Source organism: Brachionichthys hirsutus, chromosome 5 (genome assembly GCF_040956055.1).
Source record: "Brachionichthys hirsutus isolate HB-005 chromosome 5, CSIRO-AGI_Bhir_v1, whole genome shotgun sequence".
Classification (NCBI taxonomy): Eukaryota; Metazoa; Chordata; class Actinopteri; order Lophiiformes; family Brachionichthyidae; genus Brachionichthys; species Brachionichthys hirsutus.
In genome coordinates this window covers 13,818,732-13,837,075 of record NC_090901.1, presented here as the reverse complement: position 1 = coordinate 13,837,075, position 18,344 = coordinate 13,818,732, and the positions used below count along the sequence as shown (strand labels likewise).

The 18,344-nt window shown below is 41.4% G+C and overlaps 1 protein-coding gene across 1 annotated transcript; it reads right to left on the bottom strand.

Annotated features, from left to right (window-relative positions):
* Positions 1-474: 474 nt before the first annotated feature.
* On the bottom strand, positions 475-15,477 carry ric8a (RIC8 guanine nucleotide exchange factor A). Its single transcript, XM_068739585.1, has 14 exons — positions 15,388-15,477; positions 11,953-12,000; positions 9,976-10,186; positions 9,491-9,606; positions 9,334-9,414; positions 8,797-8,896; positions 7,608-7,798; positions 6,895-6,989; positions 6,666-6,816; positions 5,032-5,127; positions 4,797-4,941; positions 3,506-3,650; positions 1,797-1,916; positions 475-616 (listed from the first exon to the last, which is right to left on the bottom strand). Exons 1-14 carry the CDS (start codon positions 15,469-15,471, stop codon positions 475-477), a joined length of 1,725 nt encoding a protein of 574 aa, XP_068595686.1. The 5' UTR covers positions 15,472-15,477.
* Positions 15,478-18,344: the final 2,867 nt, after the last annotated feature.

The window sequence follows — 18,344 nt, the reverse complement described above, 5'->3', positions numbered from 1 at the left end:
ACCACTGCGCCACCGAGCCGCCACATCTACAATTCATCATTATTATTTTTTTCTTTTCCACAAAACATTCATCAGAAACTGAAGGTCTTTGGCCAGCTGCCAATTTTAATCTCATTTCGAATACGCCTTCAAGTATAATCCAAACTCAGGTGAAGACCTCACATGCTGATCTCATCCCGCCACAAAGTTGAGTGAAGGTGGTTTCTGCATGCTTGGTGAAAATAGTAATTTAATTGAGCAGATAATCATGTGATGGCTTTATGGAGTCCATTAACACAAAGATAAAATGAGAATAGAAAGGTCAATTTGATGAACTTGCCCTACAGTTTGTGAGATTCAGAAATATCCAATGTAGTAATGTGATACTTGATTTATTTTTATTTCCATGGGGACTTTCTGCAGTCAGTTTACTATCAGAACAAGACAAAAGGAACGTGAAAGATGAATCTGGGTACATGTATGGATTTGTACTGACTAAGCCTCATCTTCATTGTCTGAATTAGTTTGCTCCTCTTCCTGGAGCAAAGGATTGTGGGACAGTTTTTGCAGATTCTTTGAAGTCATCGCTCTCATCTTCCCGTCCATGCCAAGCTGCATGGGTTGGATCACACCGGTCCTGCAGGCAGACAATGTTTCAACATCTTGAATGCATTATTAGTACAAAGGTTTGTATAAAACGTGGCTCTACTCAGTTTGATTAAACTTCTATATAGAGTGCCAAATCACAACATTAGTTGTGCGAGTCATGAACGAATCGTTCAATACTCAAGAATCACTTTACTGACTCATGAGTCACGATTGTTCGGCCCCACTGAGTCGTCCTCCCTGCTACCGCTAGTTAGCTACACAGTCGTTCACCCCTCCCTCCCTGCAGCACATGCGAGTCACTGAGTCGAGGCTCACTTACAAATAACTGAGTCGGAACTCATGAACGAATCACTGAGTCGAGGCTCACAGAGTTTTACTTTATTGATGTTTGTAGAATAATGACAATAAAGGTGTTTTGCCTTTTTTGACTTTGCCATTACGTAGCATCAGAACTCTGATGACTGACTCATTTAAACTCGATTCAGTGCGCCGACTCTTCTGAACGACTCACTGACCCCCCTCAGCGGCAATAGCCACTCGACTTGAGCCTGGGGGGGGGCTTCCTCGCCGGAGCCGAGGGGCTGCTGCTCCGCACGTTATGTTTGTCTCGCAAAGATCAATAAGAGATTTTTTATATTTAATATATATATTTATATATATATTTAATATATATATTTAATATATATATTTATATATATATTTAATATATATATTTATATATATATTTAATATATATATTTTTATATATAATAATATATTTAGAGTATTTATATTTAATTTATGCAGTTAGAGAACAAACAAATACACGTTTTCCCTTTGAGAACTCCTGATCTTCCACTCTTTTCCCTCAATGAAATTTATTATTTCCCTGTTTCAATCGGCCGTTTTAGCAGCATCAATTGGTAGCAGGTGAAACTTGTATTCACAAGTATATTTCTGTGCACCTTCTGGGTAACTGACTCAGTGACTCAGTGACTCAAATGACTCGTTTAAATTCGATTCAGTAAAAATAATCGAGTTTACCATCACTAATATTAAGGCACTTTACAAGAAGAGCAGGTCCACACTGATTCTTTATTCTACAGAAACTAAACCTTGAGCTGCTGATTTAAAAAAAAAAAAAAATGCAAGAAGAATATAACGCACTGTATAACATTTTAGCACTTCAAGCTGACCAGTCCATGTGTGTGTGTCCTGCTCTCACTAACCTGGACAGTTTATCAAGCATGTTGATCAGTTTCACGGCTTCATATTCCTTCTGCTCTTCTGTCATTCCCTCCATGGGATTTGGTTGTTCCTCTTCCACAGCGCCTGTTATTAGATTTATGCTAGAGAAGAGAACCACAGAGAGGAAGAACTTTCACTTCAGATAACAGGGTTTTAATGAAGCATCAGAGGTGTATATTGGGTACTCAAAGACATTTTACATGCATTATTCATTCGCTCCATACTTGGTGGTGGCAAGCTACTATGGTAGCCACAGCTGCCCTGGAACTGCCCTACATATTTTAGAAGTTTAACCTTTTTCCAGTGGTTCTTTTAAAAGTACCATATTCACCTCAGAGTCTAACTGAGAGGGGAAACCACAGAATTTTGCTTTAACAAATTTGTGAATATTTGAATTTTGTATTTCTCAGGTAATTGGTCAAAGGTTTCAAATATTCCTCGGATATACAAATCCTGTATGGAATGTATCCCTTTGGCTCTACATTAAAAAAATGAGACTTCACAGAGTCTTGGAGTAAACTCATGATTATAGAAATAGAATAGAAATAGAAAGCGTTTATTGTCATTGCATAGTGGATATAGTGCTGCTCCATTTGGTGCTTAGGTACATTATAAAATACAAATAATAGTAGAAAAAACAACATGAATTTAAAGTGATAAACAGTGCATGGAGTTAGATAGAGTTATTTCACATTAAGTCTGGGAGGCGGCGGTATTGCACTTAATTTGTAACATTGTTGACCTTCACATTACAAATTGCACATGGTGAGTAGTTATATTGTTTAGTGCTGGTTGTTGTTCTGAGCGCTAATGGAAAAAACTGTCCCTGAGTCTGTTTGTCCTGCTCTTGTGCAACCTGTAGCGCCGTCCGGAGGGCAACAGGTTGAACAAGTGGTGTCCCGGGTGTGAAGAGTCTCTGACGATGTTTGTAGCTCTGCTGAGGTAGCGAGAGCCGGCGATACGGTCCAGGGGGGGCAGAGAGCAGCCAGTGATCTCCGGGGCTGTGTTTCTCACTCTCTGCAGGGTTTTCCTCTCTGCTGATGTGCACGTAGGCTTCCTACGCATCCAGGGAGAGCAGCAACCCTTGAGTTTATTTATCTGTTTCTTGAGTATAAATGATATTCATTAATATACATATTAAAAAGTCTTCATAATCTTCTTTTGGTGTACTAGTGCTTCGGTTTGGCCACGCTGTAAATAACACTGTTTTGATACTTGTATAGATTACCTATGTTAGGAAGCAGTAGGGGTGTAACTGCCATTTATTTCGACCCGTTGTCTCCTGTTTTTGTTAGTTTACAGCTCGGTTAATAATTGTGACTTGGTTTCTTTTTGTTTCCTCCCAGGGCTTAGACAGATGGTTGAGTAGTTCCTTTTGTTTGTTATGTTGCCCTTGATTCACCCTCAAGGGAAGCTTCACTTTTGATTCTGTAATTTTGTTTTTCCCTCATCCCTTTTGGATTGTGTGATTATTTGTTGTCATTTTATAAGCTGTCGTTCAAAAATAAATGACAGCTTTCTTGTCAGAACGTTGCCCTCCGTCTCTTTTATGTTATGTCACTGTTCCCCTAGCCATTTTTAAAATGGTTTGGATGTGGCATGTATCCGTAATCATCAGTTGTTGGACATGGTAACAAACATGCCACATTTGGCGCAGAGTGAAGGAGAGAATCTTTCTGTTGGTACTGACTTGGGCTGGGCCTCTCTGTACTCCTCTGTCTCAGAGTCTTCATCTTCAGAGTCGATCCCAGAGTCTCTGCCCCCCCTGAGCAGTCCTCTGGCAGCCAGCAGACCTGCAGCATTACCGTATCCAGTGTACTTGATGAACCTTGAAACTAGACAGAGAGCATCATATTGTTAAACAAATCCTGAACAATCATCATGAAATTATTAAGCTAAAGAATCAAAATACTCTAATAATCACATCGGGAAATTATATCAGCAACAATGCTCTACTTGACAAAATCAGAATTACTAAATTAACAGTATTCGGTATACTGTGCATTAAAGGTCCCATATTCTACCCTATTTCCACAAGTTAATGCAGGTCCCAAACACTTGTATGAAATATCTGTGCCTGTCTTTGGTCTAAACATCAAACAGATGCTGCAGGACAGCGTCCCTCATTTCTGTCTCAAACAGCTCTGCCAGAAACGCTCTAAACCCGGAAGCAAAAGTACATTCATAGTGAGCACGCTACCATGGTAACCGTGTGGGACGTTTTTATCACACACACAAAAATCTTTGCCAATTTTCTCCGGAATATTACCACAAAAAGTAAACTTTATCCACTCTGCTCTTCTTCTTCGACTCATGCAGGAGACAGAGGGAGAGCGTTGATGTGCGGAGCGCAATCAAGGGGAGATTGTCTCGACACACACACACACACACAAGGCGCTGCTGCCCCCGCGACCCGGCCCCGGATAAGCGGTTAGAAGATGGATGGATGGATCTCACTGCCTAAAATCAACGGTTATCATCGGCATTCCCAAGAACTCTGCCATAGATGGTCTAAATGATTACAGGCCTCAATACAAGACAAACTAAATAACTCATCGCTGATTTCAGAAAGTCCAGAACAGACCAGGCCTTCGATTATTGATGGAGATCTTCAGGTTTCCCTCTTCCAGTTCATAAGTTGGTTCACCACTCAGTGGTTGCCATGGTGAACAGTGGTGAGGTGAGTAACCTGTAATCTGTCTGTAATCCACCCGTCGTGAGTTTCTGATTCTGGAAATTCATTACCTGCCTGTTTCATTATTCGCTGTGCTCAGTCTCCGTGCACCAATTTAAATGCAAGTAAACTTTTAATAAACCTTTTACAAAACTTTAAATTATATCCTGTCATTTTTTTTTTGTAAATATGTAACATTCGTGTCTAGCTTATTAGAAATGATAATAACACCTAAATAAACAAAGCAAAGAAATGCTATTCAAAGCTGGCTGGTGACCGCAGTAGACCCAACAGATATGTCCCTCACCACTTCCTTTGCAGAGAACAAAGAGGAATTCAGCAGCACAGTCCTTCACATCGGTGTCGATGTGTGTCATGAGACGGGCCAGTTTGTTCCTCAGAGTACTGCCCACCTCTGGTCGGGTCCTCACGTCACGCAGTGGGGGTAGCACCTAAACATACATGGATACCTGAGCCAGTAAAACAAGCGGTACTCTGAACTCACCCCTTGATCAGGGATTATTTTGAGGCCCAATACTGACCTTAGACCTAAGGAACTTCCTGGTCTCTCGATGAAAGCGGGAACTCTCCGTCAGTAATTTCAGCGATGGGATAAAGGTCTCCTTCAGTTTATGTCCCTTATAGATAAACAGACACTCTTAGAATATCACAAACAATACAACCTATCAGCAGGTTCTGGTTTATTAAACTCATCTAACTATTTTATGTGATAACTCTGCAAAACAAAGTGAGAGTGTGACTGGTTGTTCCCAAAACATGCAATTGTAATGTTTCATCGTCGGCTTTATTTAGGTACCTGCACCCGGCTGTTCTTACAAATCGGTCTAAAAACAACCAACTACTATGTAAATACATTGACAAACATATATTTTTAAAAATTGTAAGTTATAAAATCCATTTTGTTTACAACAGAAATCGATACATGGTGGCCGCCATGTTTTCGCGTGTGCAATGCATTCTGGGTTGATGGCGTCAAATGGTTGCAGCCCTAGCTACGCACAGTAAACGCAACAAATGGACTGCGCTTATGTAACGCTTTTCCACCTTTGTGGTGCCACAGAGCTTCACCATTTGGCCTCACATTCACACACATTCACACTCCACTGATCACTAGACGATAGGGATGGGAATCTCTGGTCTCTGTCCGATTCAATTCGTATCTCGGTATCACGATCCGATTCATTCCAGATACATCTATGAACACCTCCGATGCGATGCGATTTACTCCCTTCCCATGATGCATCTGGATTCAGCGTTGCCTGGTCAAGATGATGTGATTCATAACCAGGGTTTATGTAGGTAGCAGCAAGTCAAATTTATTCATTCAGTCATTCATTTTCCAACTGCTTTGTCCGGTACCGGGTCACGGGTCGTGCTGGAGCGCATCTCAGTCAATGGGATAGGCGGGGTACACCCTGGACAAGCCGCCAGTTCATCGCAGGGCAACACAGAGACAGACAATCAGCCACACACACACTCACACCTTTAGAGTCACCAATTCACCTAATTCACATGTTTCTGGTGGTGGGAGGAACCCGGAGATCCCGGAGAGAACCCACGCAGACAAGGGGAGAACATGCAGACTCCTCACAGAACGGCCACAAACTGAGTCCAGTCGTTCAGGATACCTTTGTCGCTGTGACTACAACAATGTTTGACCATGTTCACTGATTTTTACATTTGTATGTGGTTTGTTTATTTGACAGTGTTACCATGAAAATGAACGCAGACATGACGTGTAGCATCCTGATTGGTCCACTGAGTCATGTGGGTGTGTTTTACGGAAAAGTAAATTTCGACTTGAAATTTAGTTTGTCGATTGTAGATTTCTAGTTGTGCATCAACCATCATCTTAATAATCAGCTGCTGCTCCCTCGGAAACTTATTTAGGCACCATTCAATCATCAGCCAACGTGCAACTAGAGTTTCTGATTAAGCTAGAAATAGAGAAAAATTAATTGCCCTATTGTTGTCAACATTTGTTTTTGCCTCAAAAGAGGCAATGAATGTATTTAAACCAAACAAATACATGATTAATATTAATCCATCACATTTCAAAAAACTATTTTTTTCTTATCATGTCAGTGATGATTTATATAATGTCATTTTCCACAGTATTGGAAATATTAGCCCTCATACAAATCGTCACACTTACTTGATCAAATCTTCTCTCCATGAACTCCAGCAGCATGTGGACAGCGTCCATGTTGACCCCCATGTACTCAATGGAGCCTTGTTGCACCTTGGGCATCAACAGCACATCCAAACAGGGTAGAGGAATGTTACCCAGCAGGTTAACTGTATGGCTGAAAAACAACAGGTAGAGGGCGCGTCATGGACAAACAGTGACCGAACGTGCGCCAGTAAAACGTGTGCTGTCCTACCCGTGGAACTCCTCAGTCCGCTCCTGTCCATCTGCACGGCTCAGAAGACAGTGTCTCAGTACGGCCCCCACACGCCTGTAGCGCGCCGCCTCCTCCTAACATTACACATGTTATATACACACACACATATGTTAAGGAGTTTTCTGATTGAAAGTACAGCGTAAACAGTTCTGTCATAAACATTGTAATAACACTTCATAAAAAATGTCAGTCGTCTCTGTAAGTCAACTGCTTCACATGAAACAAAAACTCAGGACACAGGGGAAAAAAAAAAATTGTGGACATAAGTTGCTATGAAGTTTAATTATTAGGATCTCCAGAGGATGAATTCAATGAGCATCACAAACCTCCAAGTCGAAGTTTAGGATTATCTTGTGAAATATGTCTCAACTTGGTTGAGCCATTCATGTCCCCCCTCAAGAAAACGACGTTTTTGCTATGTGCTGATTATGGTTTTATTTAGTTCAAATATTTGAATGTTCTTTGGATAGCTAAAGAACTAATCTTAGTATAGCTGGATGAGGAAACTTCAGGAGAGCTTTTCCGGAGATTGTTTGCACACCTAGGCTGGTAGCGGGTAGTTTATACCGATGAGTACACACACAAACGCCGTTAATATTCATCTAAGGATTAGACGCTAATTCTGATGACTGTAAATGTAATTTTAGATTGCTAGAATATGTTATCACTAAACGTGTAACGTTCTTTAGTACCTCATCGATCTGATTCTGTGGGTTTGTGTCAAATGTGACATTAAACATTATTTTCAGTATTTCCATGGCTAGTTCCGTTTGCTGTCGGCTCAGTGGGGGCAGGTCTTCAGGTGGAACGCCCTCTAATCCAGCCCTGGCTGTCTCCAGTGTATCTGGCCAAGACAAACCCAAAACGGCATCCAAATGATTGCCTAGAACACACAGGAAATGAAGTTACTGATTTACCGTCATATTTTTATTAAACAGTCTTTTTGCTGACCTGGTTTAGGGTGTGGCTTAAATATTTTGTAAATAAACAGTCAATCCAAATTTCTCCCAATCTTCTAGACATTTTTGGAATCTGTTTGCCTGGTCCTGATGTTTGTTCCGATTAATCCGCGCTCTTCTGCTACATCTTTCGATTCATCGAGAGTCTGGTCATCTGAATATTTGCTTTTATTGCAGACCACGTACCGGTAACTCGTTTCTTCGATTTTGGATTCATCTATCCACAATATTTCAAAGAGAAATATTGAAATGGTGGCCAGCCATTAAATTTCCACTCATGACCATTTGCTACATTTCACTCTTACCTGTCACACTCTCTCAGCTGTCCTCTCTAAAAAAATGCTTTTAAGAATTCTTGTTAAACTTAACTTAGCCGTGCTCTGCATTTGGGTCTAAATGTATGGGAGCTGTCCAGGGTGGCAGGTGGGTCGACAGAACCTTCAGATTGGATTTATTCTTTTCAGCATAATGGCAGGTAGGGGCATTACGTCCACATGCTGCTAAATAGTGGCTGTTAAAATGTTATTTTTCAACCTTCAGGCAATATTACCAGCAGGTTGATGTGATGCTGTCTTTCTGTGCATGAGATTGACAAAAATCCAGTTCCTTTCACAGTGAGATTGAATGAATTGCTGGCTATTGAAAATTTACAAGGACAAATCAGTTAAATTAAAGAATTAGCAATTCCAACTGTTCCATCGTTCTGTCATTTGTGAGAAAAACACAAAAATTCTGACCCATGTCGAGGTAGGCTGAGTTCAGTAACAAGCAAATGGGGCTCAGGCTTTTAACTGGATTTTTAATGTATATTTAAACGTTGACAATTTTCATTGTCAAAGTTACATTGATATGTAAGTGTTTTCATCCTGAATTGAACCGACATCGGTTTCCTGGGTTAGTAGTTACACAGAAAACCTGCTACCTAGTAGGCTGATGCCGTGGAGCTGCTGAGCCAGCTGTGTCCTGATGTCCAGTCTCTGGGCCGTCAGCAGAAAGGTGAGGCGCAGGTCAAAAAAACGCACCTGAGCAGAAGACAAAAACGCAATCAGAAAGACCACCCATCCTGGCTGCCACATTCAAAGGAGTGCAACTCTGAGTCTGTTCTCACTTTGCGTTTAATTTTGGTTCCTGCTTGTGTATTAAATCCCTATTTTTTGCCCCCGTTCCCCCTGGTAGCACGCGTGCTCGCTATGAACGTACTTTTGCTTCCGTGTTTAGAGCGTTTCTCACAGAGCTGTTTGAGACAGACAAGAAGGACGCTGTCCTGCAGCATCTGTTTGATATTTTGACCAAAGACTGGCACACATATTTCATACAAGTGTTTGGGAACTGCGTTAACTTGTGGAAAAATGGTAGAATATGGAACCTTTAAAATCATGCAGGTTAGCACAGACACAATCTGCTGCTGGGAGGGTGGTTGACACGCACTCACATCCTCATCTGTTCTAGTTGTCGTTACCTCATGGCTCCAGGTGGGATCATTACACTGCTTCATCCTCTCTGTCACTCCCTTTATAAGCTGCAGATCTGCCGCTGCCACCTGCCATCCATCCATCCAAAGATAAGAATTAGACTCTTTGTATAACTGAGGAACATAAATGTGGAGAAAAACTGACCAGTGCTGTCTCATTGTGTAACAGGATATTACAGATGCACTTGAGACTCTCAATAATGACTTCCTGGTCAGGGTTTTCTGAAGGGGGGGAGAGTTCTTTCACCAACTTACTGCATTCTGGGAAAATAAAAGTTCAAAATCAAACATACTTCAGCCGACGATGGACTATATAGTGTTTAACTGGAGCTCTTCATGAGAGAACATATTAATGTAGTTCAGACCAAAGTGAAGGGATACATTATTTTTGTACAATAACAATCTGTAGTAGTTCGTGTAAGAAAAAAAAAAAATTAAAGAACAAAAGCTTCTGTTTTTTTTCTTTACTGATGCGAGGGTAGAACTCGTAATTGAATTTAAATGCTACAACAAAAATTCTGGATATTTAAAAAGGATTTCAATAGAGAAATAGAGAAACAGGAGTACCAGACGAGACAACTTGGACTGTGGCAAAACTGAAGACACCTAAGAGAGTGAGCCAGAATTTACCGTGGCTCTCCACCAGTTGGTTCTGGTTGCAGACAGGTGTGCTCAATAAAATGCCCGCATAGTAAGCGAGAGTTGACATGGCAGAGAGGTTGCAGAAGGGATCCAAGCAATTTTTGTCTCTGGATAGGATTCGAATGGTTTCCAGACAGGCCAACTGACAAGCAGGCTGCAGACCCCTGTTCAGAAATGCGAACAGCAACTCCCCCAGATGCTGCAACACACGACAAAGGTTTGGTCAAAAAGATGCACCTGGAAGAGGTTCGACCTACTGCCCACGATGCAAACCCAGATCCTGCTTCAGTAACACAGGGACCGAACAGCCCTCAGCAAAGGGACCCGGACCCCGTACTCCCAAAGCACCCCCCACAAGATACCAGGGACATGGCCAAACACCTTCTCCAAATCCACAAAACATGTGAACTGGTTGGGTGAACGCCCACAAACCCTCGAGGAACCGATGGAGGGTGTAGAGTTGGGTCCAGTGTTCCACGTAAGCCACATTGTTCCTCCTGCATCCGAGGTTCGACTATCAGTCTGATCCACCTCTCCAGAGCCCTGGAACAGACTCGTTGGATTTGTTACAGGAATTTACAGAAAACAGCAAAAGGCCTTATTTTAGTCACGACTGTCACACCTGTTCTAATGGTAACCGTGGCCAACTGCCAAACAGGTGACCCCCATTTCATATTCAGGTTCAATGGCCCGGTTCGAGCCTGTTGCTCACTACTAGATTAGCTCTAGGATCAGACCTTATGTAACATAAAGTGAGTGGAAAGCATCCAGTTCTGGGTAGATAATTAGAATTTAAAAACATTCCCACTGTAAATTTAGCAAAAACAACATGCTGACATTCTGATTAGGTATCAAGAGTTCAAATCAATATTGGATCATAATGCACTCTTTTAGAAGGCAACATTTTACTATTGTAACACTATATGAATTAAATTCAGGATATTAATTCGCATTATGCACACAAGTGTCAAGATAAATATGTCACTCAGATAAACTATGGGCACTGATTTAATTTAATGAAAAAATAACTTTTCCCATGTTTCTACACTAATATTTGGTGGTTTCGGGTCATTACCAACACAAAATCTGCTCAATAAACCAGTAAATCCTGCGTAGTTCTGTAATCAAGTATCAAAACATGTTGGGCAGCACTCATTTCGTCTGTGATGTCACAACCAGATGTTTACCAGATGTATGTGCACTCTCCCCGTGTCTGCGCGCCGCACATCCATGTGACTTTTGCATGAGTCGAAGAAGAAGAACAGAGTGGATAAAGTTTATTTTTGTTGGTAATGTTCTGGCAAAAATTGCCAATTTCTTTTTTTTAGCCTGTGCTAAAAAAAAGTTACTTCACCGTTTACCATGATAGCGTGCAGCTACGCGCGTGCTTGCTATGAATTTAGTTTCCGTTTCATTTTCAGAGGTGTTTCTGACAGAACTGTTTAAGACAGAGGGACACTGCTATTTTGACCAACGACTGTCCCAGATAAATGTTTGGGAACTGCGTTAACTTGTGGAAAGAGGGTCGAATATGTGACCTTTAAAGAACAAGCATTAGATGTTGCTGATTGTTCATCATTTCTGGTATACAGTCTTTGTAAAGCACACACAAGGCAACACAGAGTTGTCGAGTTACAAAATGCTCGGGTGAATTTCCATCCATGCATTAACTTTGGCTGTATTTGGTCTATAGTGTTCTGTTAACATTGGTAGAATAGTTTGTTGGTACATGCTCCAGGAAATACTGCTAAGTAGAGTATGTTCAGCATAAATGTGTTCTTAGGCGCAGATGCATCCATGGTGATCCACCCAAGAGGTCTCAAGCAAGAATACGCAGCGCTTGAGAGCCTCATGCACATCTTACTTTGCAGACAGTATAATGCTCTGATGGTGGAACGAAAGAAGTCCTGACAAATCAACGTGAAGGAAAATACCATGGTTACACATGTGCAATGATGGGAATACCTGTCTGTCCTGCTCATCTTCTTTGTTGAAGGAAAAACACTGGTTCATCTGAAAAGGAGGAAAACAGAAGCCACAAATAAGTGTGAGGAGAAGTAGAGCAAAAGACAAAAAAAACTGAAGAAACGAGAAGAATAGAGGGAAGAGAGGGTAAGGCAAGAGAAGAAATAAAGCTGGGATGTGAGATAAAGACTATGGAATCAGATTTCATTATAATCAAACGTATCTGCAAATCATTGAAGCGTTTTAAACCTGGCAACACCCTGAGACAGACGCTGGTCCAGCCGAAAGACCAAACCCCCCAGACACAAATAGAGCAACGCAGTGTATGCTGTCCAGTGCAGCGACTTGGAGTCACTTCCATTATTAGTCGCCTGTTTCATTGCCTGTTGCTCCGTGCTTTGCCGAGTTTTTCCCTGTGGCCAAGGATGCATTTTCTTTCCGTTACTTTCCTTGTGTGTTATACTTACTTGGACTTTGCTCATTTTGGGACTGTGATTATCATTAGATTGTTCCTTTTGGATTTCTGAAACATTTGTTTGCGTGTTTTGGTATATACTTACATCGATGATGGGAGTCAGGCCCCTGCATCAAGTCTTCTCCAGCACATTCATATTAGGACCAATTTTATTTAGTACTGACATACACTCTTTCCCACAAGCATGGCCAGATGGCAATTTTCAAATGCATGCTGACGATATAGTAATGTATTCTCACGCAAGATGTAAATTCCAAGTTGCTGCTCAACTAACAGATGCCATGAGCAAATTATCTGATTGGCTCACAAAATCATTCCTGATTCTTAATGTACGTAAAATATTCTGCGTATATTTCACTTCTACAACAGTGACCCAGACGTTGTTTTCAATGGGGGACGAGGGATAGCCATTTGACTTTCCAGAAACAAAGTAAAGTGGAATAATCTGAGCCTCAGATCAGCTCTGCTGCTATGATACTCCCTCACCTGTCTTATTGCATAACCACCTGGCCCCGCGCAGCAGTGACCACCCTCAAGTCAGTAGATTCTCTCTGCCGATTTTAAAAATACGAGATAAAGAAAACCAAGGACGTTTCACTACTCTAACACTCTAAAGAAGTATATAATCTCAGATTTTACACAAATAGTTCATGGCTTTGCACCCCCTTCTTTCAGAGCATGCCTGGGCTCTTCTGACAGTGGTGGATCGGTTCGGGGCAGAACCGCAGCATCTACCAGGAGGGACTGGGTGCCAAAGTTTTAAAGTAAACCGGCGATGCATACGCGGTGAGCTCCGCCTCTCGCCAGATGAGACAGACTCCGGCGAATCCCGTGACTCGCTAAAGCAGAAAAAGCGTTAGGAAAAGAATGACTGAATGAATAGTTATTATTATAATTTTATTATTATTATAATAATTTATCTTACTGATTTTATTCCCTTGTAACACATCACATCATGCAAATTTTCTGATGGGCAGACGAGCACTGAGCCGGTCATGACGGCTGACCAGTGACGCAAACAGTACATCCGGGTTAATGCGCACAGCGTAAAAATTCGGATGTGATGCGACACAAGGGAGATCTGTGAATAAAATCAGTCGTCTCCACGCAGTAGACCGAATAGAAAGAAGCTTGCTCAGAGAAAACACCAGCCAGATTGTACAGGAGTCAGATGACACATTAAGCTCTTCTTCACGGAGCGCTTTGTAGAATAGGATTTGACTATTATGTCGGACTCTATTTGTGTATCGGGGACTCTAATCCGATTGCCTTGAAGATCAACTCCCACACAGCCACAGTGGCCACGCAAAGCTGCTTTAAAGATGCCCTGGAAAAAGAACCGCAGCAAAGTAGTGGAGTGTTCCTGGGCAATTTGGCACTGGAATAAAAATCAATGTAAGAGCGACAAGATTCTAGAGCTTTCTGCTGAAAAGTTAATCTTTAACACTCATCCAGTGATGCATCTCTCTGTCATCAAGCCCTAAAGATAGCAGTAATCATACCTTAATGTTTCCAGTGTTCCAAATTATAGATTTTCACACTGAAAGTTGGGATTTTGTAATGCATTTTTCATCTTATGACCCTTCGGCACTCAGATGTGCTCGCAACGGCCTGGGTGGGGTTCAAATCCATGTCAAAAGTGATTTAGTGTAACTCCACATGATTGTCTGTGAGGGAGTTTTGAATTTCTGAAATGGACAAAAGTGTCCAGGCTAACACAAATTGTTTTATTTCATCCTGCTGCCAAACAGCAGGTGAACAAATGGATTTATAAGCATTGCACTCTCCAGTTTAAAGAAAGGTTCTACCAGACAATTCCATCTTTTTGGGGGCAATAGCGCTGAAATGTATTATTTTATGTAGGAGCTTCATACATTTAGAAAAACTATTGTTAAAGTATGGACAACAATGTCTCTATAAAGCTAGTTTTATTTTGCTTTCATCACTTTGCTACAACTCAGTATACTACTACTACTATTTGTACTATCTGTAATGCAATGAAGGAGAATCCTCTTTGGGTCTCTGACTGAACTGGATTCATTGGACTTTATGAAAAACTCAGTATTCCTCACATATCAATGTCAATCTTTACATTTCCATGGAAAGAGTTCATCTGCACAATTTAATTTTAAATGTGGGTCATTTTAATTAAATTGTGCAGGTGAACTCTTTCCAACTGACATCAGACCCCTAAACAGCTGACAGGAGTTAAAATCATGAACTACCTCATGCTAATAAATTGCACACACACTGTTTGCACATTTGGCACATATTTTACACATACATCTGTACCTACATATTCTAGGTAGTCTACCTTTATTCTGTTGTATTTTACTTTACTATTATTATCCATTACTGGCATTTCAAGTGGTCAGCAAAGTAAGAATTTTATTGTACAGGGAAGTCGTTTCCCTTCTGTGGGAATGACAAACCGTTTGAATCTTTGAATTAAAATGTTAAACATAGTAACACGTTTAAGAAACACAGTAGATAATGAAATGCAAATATGTACTGATGCAACTGTTGCACAACTGAAATGAGTATCACAAGACTCAATAAAAAAAAAGTCTTATTTTGTTTTGCTACAAAATCATCACTTCAGGAGTATTTTTTGTTGTGAGTTTAAATATCTTTTCGTTATTTAACAAACCTGAAGTTGAACTTCAGCACTGGACAGCTACATATGTAGCTGGCTAAAAATGGCGCTCAGGATCAGCACTGGACAACTCCATATGTAGCTGGCTAAAAATGGCGCTCAGGATCAGCACTGGACAGCTCCATGTGCAGCCGGCTACCTGTCGTTCTGAAGGAAATTCTACATCATTTACTCATCAGTTGTAAAAACACCAATTATCCACTTCAGTATTGGACAGATTTTGATCAGTTTAAGGCGGCAAACACGACAGATCAGCTGGACATGTGTTCATGCAGAGCAGTGCGGGTCCTGTCCTGGTGCTCACCTCCTTGTTGTAGACCCCGAGAGCTGTCAGGACACTGTCCTGCTCTCCTGTCTCCATCTGCTCAATGACAGCGTTCAGATCCATCTTCAGTCCAACTGATGGTTTCCTCTGGATTGACCGTCTGAGCAGGACTCAGGCTGCGGTTCGGCACAGCTCGTCTGAATCCCGTCCAGCCGGTGATTACCGGAGAGCATTTGTGTCAGCTAATTGCTGCATTCACGTGTCCCTGGGAAAGTTGGACGAACGTATTACCTGAACATTTGAACATTTGGAAATGCATGTCATTTTAATTTTACTCATCTAAAATCACATCCACTACGTGATGAAAGAGAAATTCACTAAAAACACTCTTGTAAAAATCTGATTGCATTTGATTTCAAAATCTTGATTAGGTTATCTTTCAATCCCATGTTCTACCAGTATTTGTATGAAATCCACCCATATGTCAGTCAACAACCTTTCACAGCACAGAATAAGATCAAAGATCAAATAAATCTAGTCTGCAGTCAGATCAACGCTTCTGTGGGCTGGGCTTCAATGAATACTTTATGCAGAGTAGGCAATATAGGCAAATGCTAAGGGCGCAGTAACCTCCATATATTCCAAGTATTATGGAATATTATTGCTTTTTAATGCACACCTAGTTTATATGAAATGGGAAATGGAGCATCTTCCCAACCATTATGGCGCTGTCACTGACGGAACCATCTATGGTAGAAGAGTCGACTGCTACAGATGTCTCACAGCTTACAGCCCACCGCTGCAGTAATCATGTTGTCCAACCAGCATCTTGATAACGAACACCTGCCAGATGGATGGATCATCTCCATCTATATCAGGGGTGTCAAACTTATTTTCTCCAAGGGCCACATTAGCATTATGTTTGCCCTCCAAAGGCCAAATGTAAACCGTAACACAATAAAAATGTAACTAAATGTTATGTCATTTAATGTAAAATAAGTGTAACTACTCTTTAACATGCTGTTAAATAATTTATTTTTTATTTAACTCTTTAGCCACCACAGTAATTACAATAAAATATTCAGTTTTGATATCACTTTTTTAAAAGGTTGTAACTTAAAAATTGTTAGAGATAAAGCCATACTGTAAATGAGAACAATCATAAGTATGAACCAAAGTTTGTGATGTGAATAAATTAACACATCTAATAATGTGGAAAAGTTCCATTCAAATGCAATCATCACGCAGGAACAAAGATAATCGATACAAAATCAAAGCAAATCCAAAAAGCCACCACCTTGTCTTGTCATGGACATTCGCAAACCAAATAAACCAACCAAAGTGGGCAAGATAAAGAACATTCCCCGAGTCAATGCTGCGGAAAAGACGTCACTTTCAGGATCAGCACTGGACAGCTCCATATGTAGCCGACTACCTACGGAGCTGTCCAGTGCTGAAGTTTACCTTCAGGATCAGCACTGGACAGCTCCAGCCGACTATATATGGAGCTGTCGTATCTTTCAACATTTAATGTGTGAAAAAAAGTGAAAGTAGTTAAATTATACATAGAAAGTAAAAAAGATACCTGCCTTCATAAATGGGTTAATGTCATAATTTTGGCAGCTCGTCCCTGGCTAAAGAGCTAAAAGGATGAATGGAAAATTGACTGTTCCAATAATGTTTACATTAAGAACTTAGTAACACACCAAACGCACGCACATGCAAACACACACACACACACACACGCACACGCACACGCACACAATATTTTTTGCTCCGGATGAATGACGCTGTGAATTGTCACACTCCGCAGCCAATAATACTTCAAGGCTTGGTTTGAGCGATGGGGTTGCGACCAATGGCGTTGCTGTGCGAGTTTGATTGACAGGCGCTTCAGCTGTAGTGGGGGAAGGGGTCGCTGAAGTTGACGGAACCGCCATCTTGAAAAGTGCCCACCGATGGTCTACCTTTTCGCGCCTGTCAGAATCAGTTTTAAACGTTTAATTTTACGCTCCACAGTTTCGTGTTGCTGTTAATGCTCGGGACCGATGGCAAAATAAGCTACGTGCTGGAGGCTTGCCGTTCGCCGCCGTCGGTAGGTACAGTTCTCCGTGTATTTGCTGGTGAGGAGACGATTAGCTCACATAGCCGGCTAACGATGGCTGGTTAGCAAGAATCACATTTAGCCATTGCTAGTAGGCATTTAAGCTAGCACATCGGACCGTAGCATCCCATATCAATGGTGTGACACACCATGAAACGACCTGCCCGTAACTGAGTTAACTTAACATTCACCTTATCGGGACATAGTTAATACCGGTATGTCATTTCGATCCTGATCAAATGGTTAGATTAGCTAAGGCTAGCAAGTGACGTTCGGGCTAGCCGGGTTGCCTGAGCCGGTGTTTTTCTGTTGGAGCGGCAGTCTTATTCAGGCCGCTAAGAAAATGGTCTGACGTTACTTCAGGTAGTACAGAACGATAGTTTGTACTTTTATGGAAGCCAGACATTAGCTCTATTATCGGACGCGTTCCGTTTGGCATTTCTATCCGGGCTAGCCTCAAACTAGCACTAGAGCTTTACCTGAAGTCTGTTGTAGCTTATTGCACGCTACAAGGCCATTCTGTTGTTCATGGTTATTTACATTTTTTTGTTCGATGACGGTATTTGATGTCTGTAAGCAGGTGAAACTAATGTTCTTAAATTGCACGTAGCAGTGCTATTCGGGATACAATTATAAGAGCGTGTTGGGCAGCCTCAGTCTGCTAGCTTTAGCAACCTCAATGAATTAGGGTTAGGGTTAGGGTTAGTACTGTGTGTACTGTGAAGTTACGTAAGAAAAGCTTTATACGTGCGTATGCGCAAATTACGTAGATTGGGGACGCTGCAGTGGCATTTCTAAGTCAGCGACTTCTGTCCCGTTGAGACAAGGTATGAACCTTTCCTTTCAGTGAGCAGGTCACAAGAGGGACAGTCAGGAAGCTGGCAGTTCATAC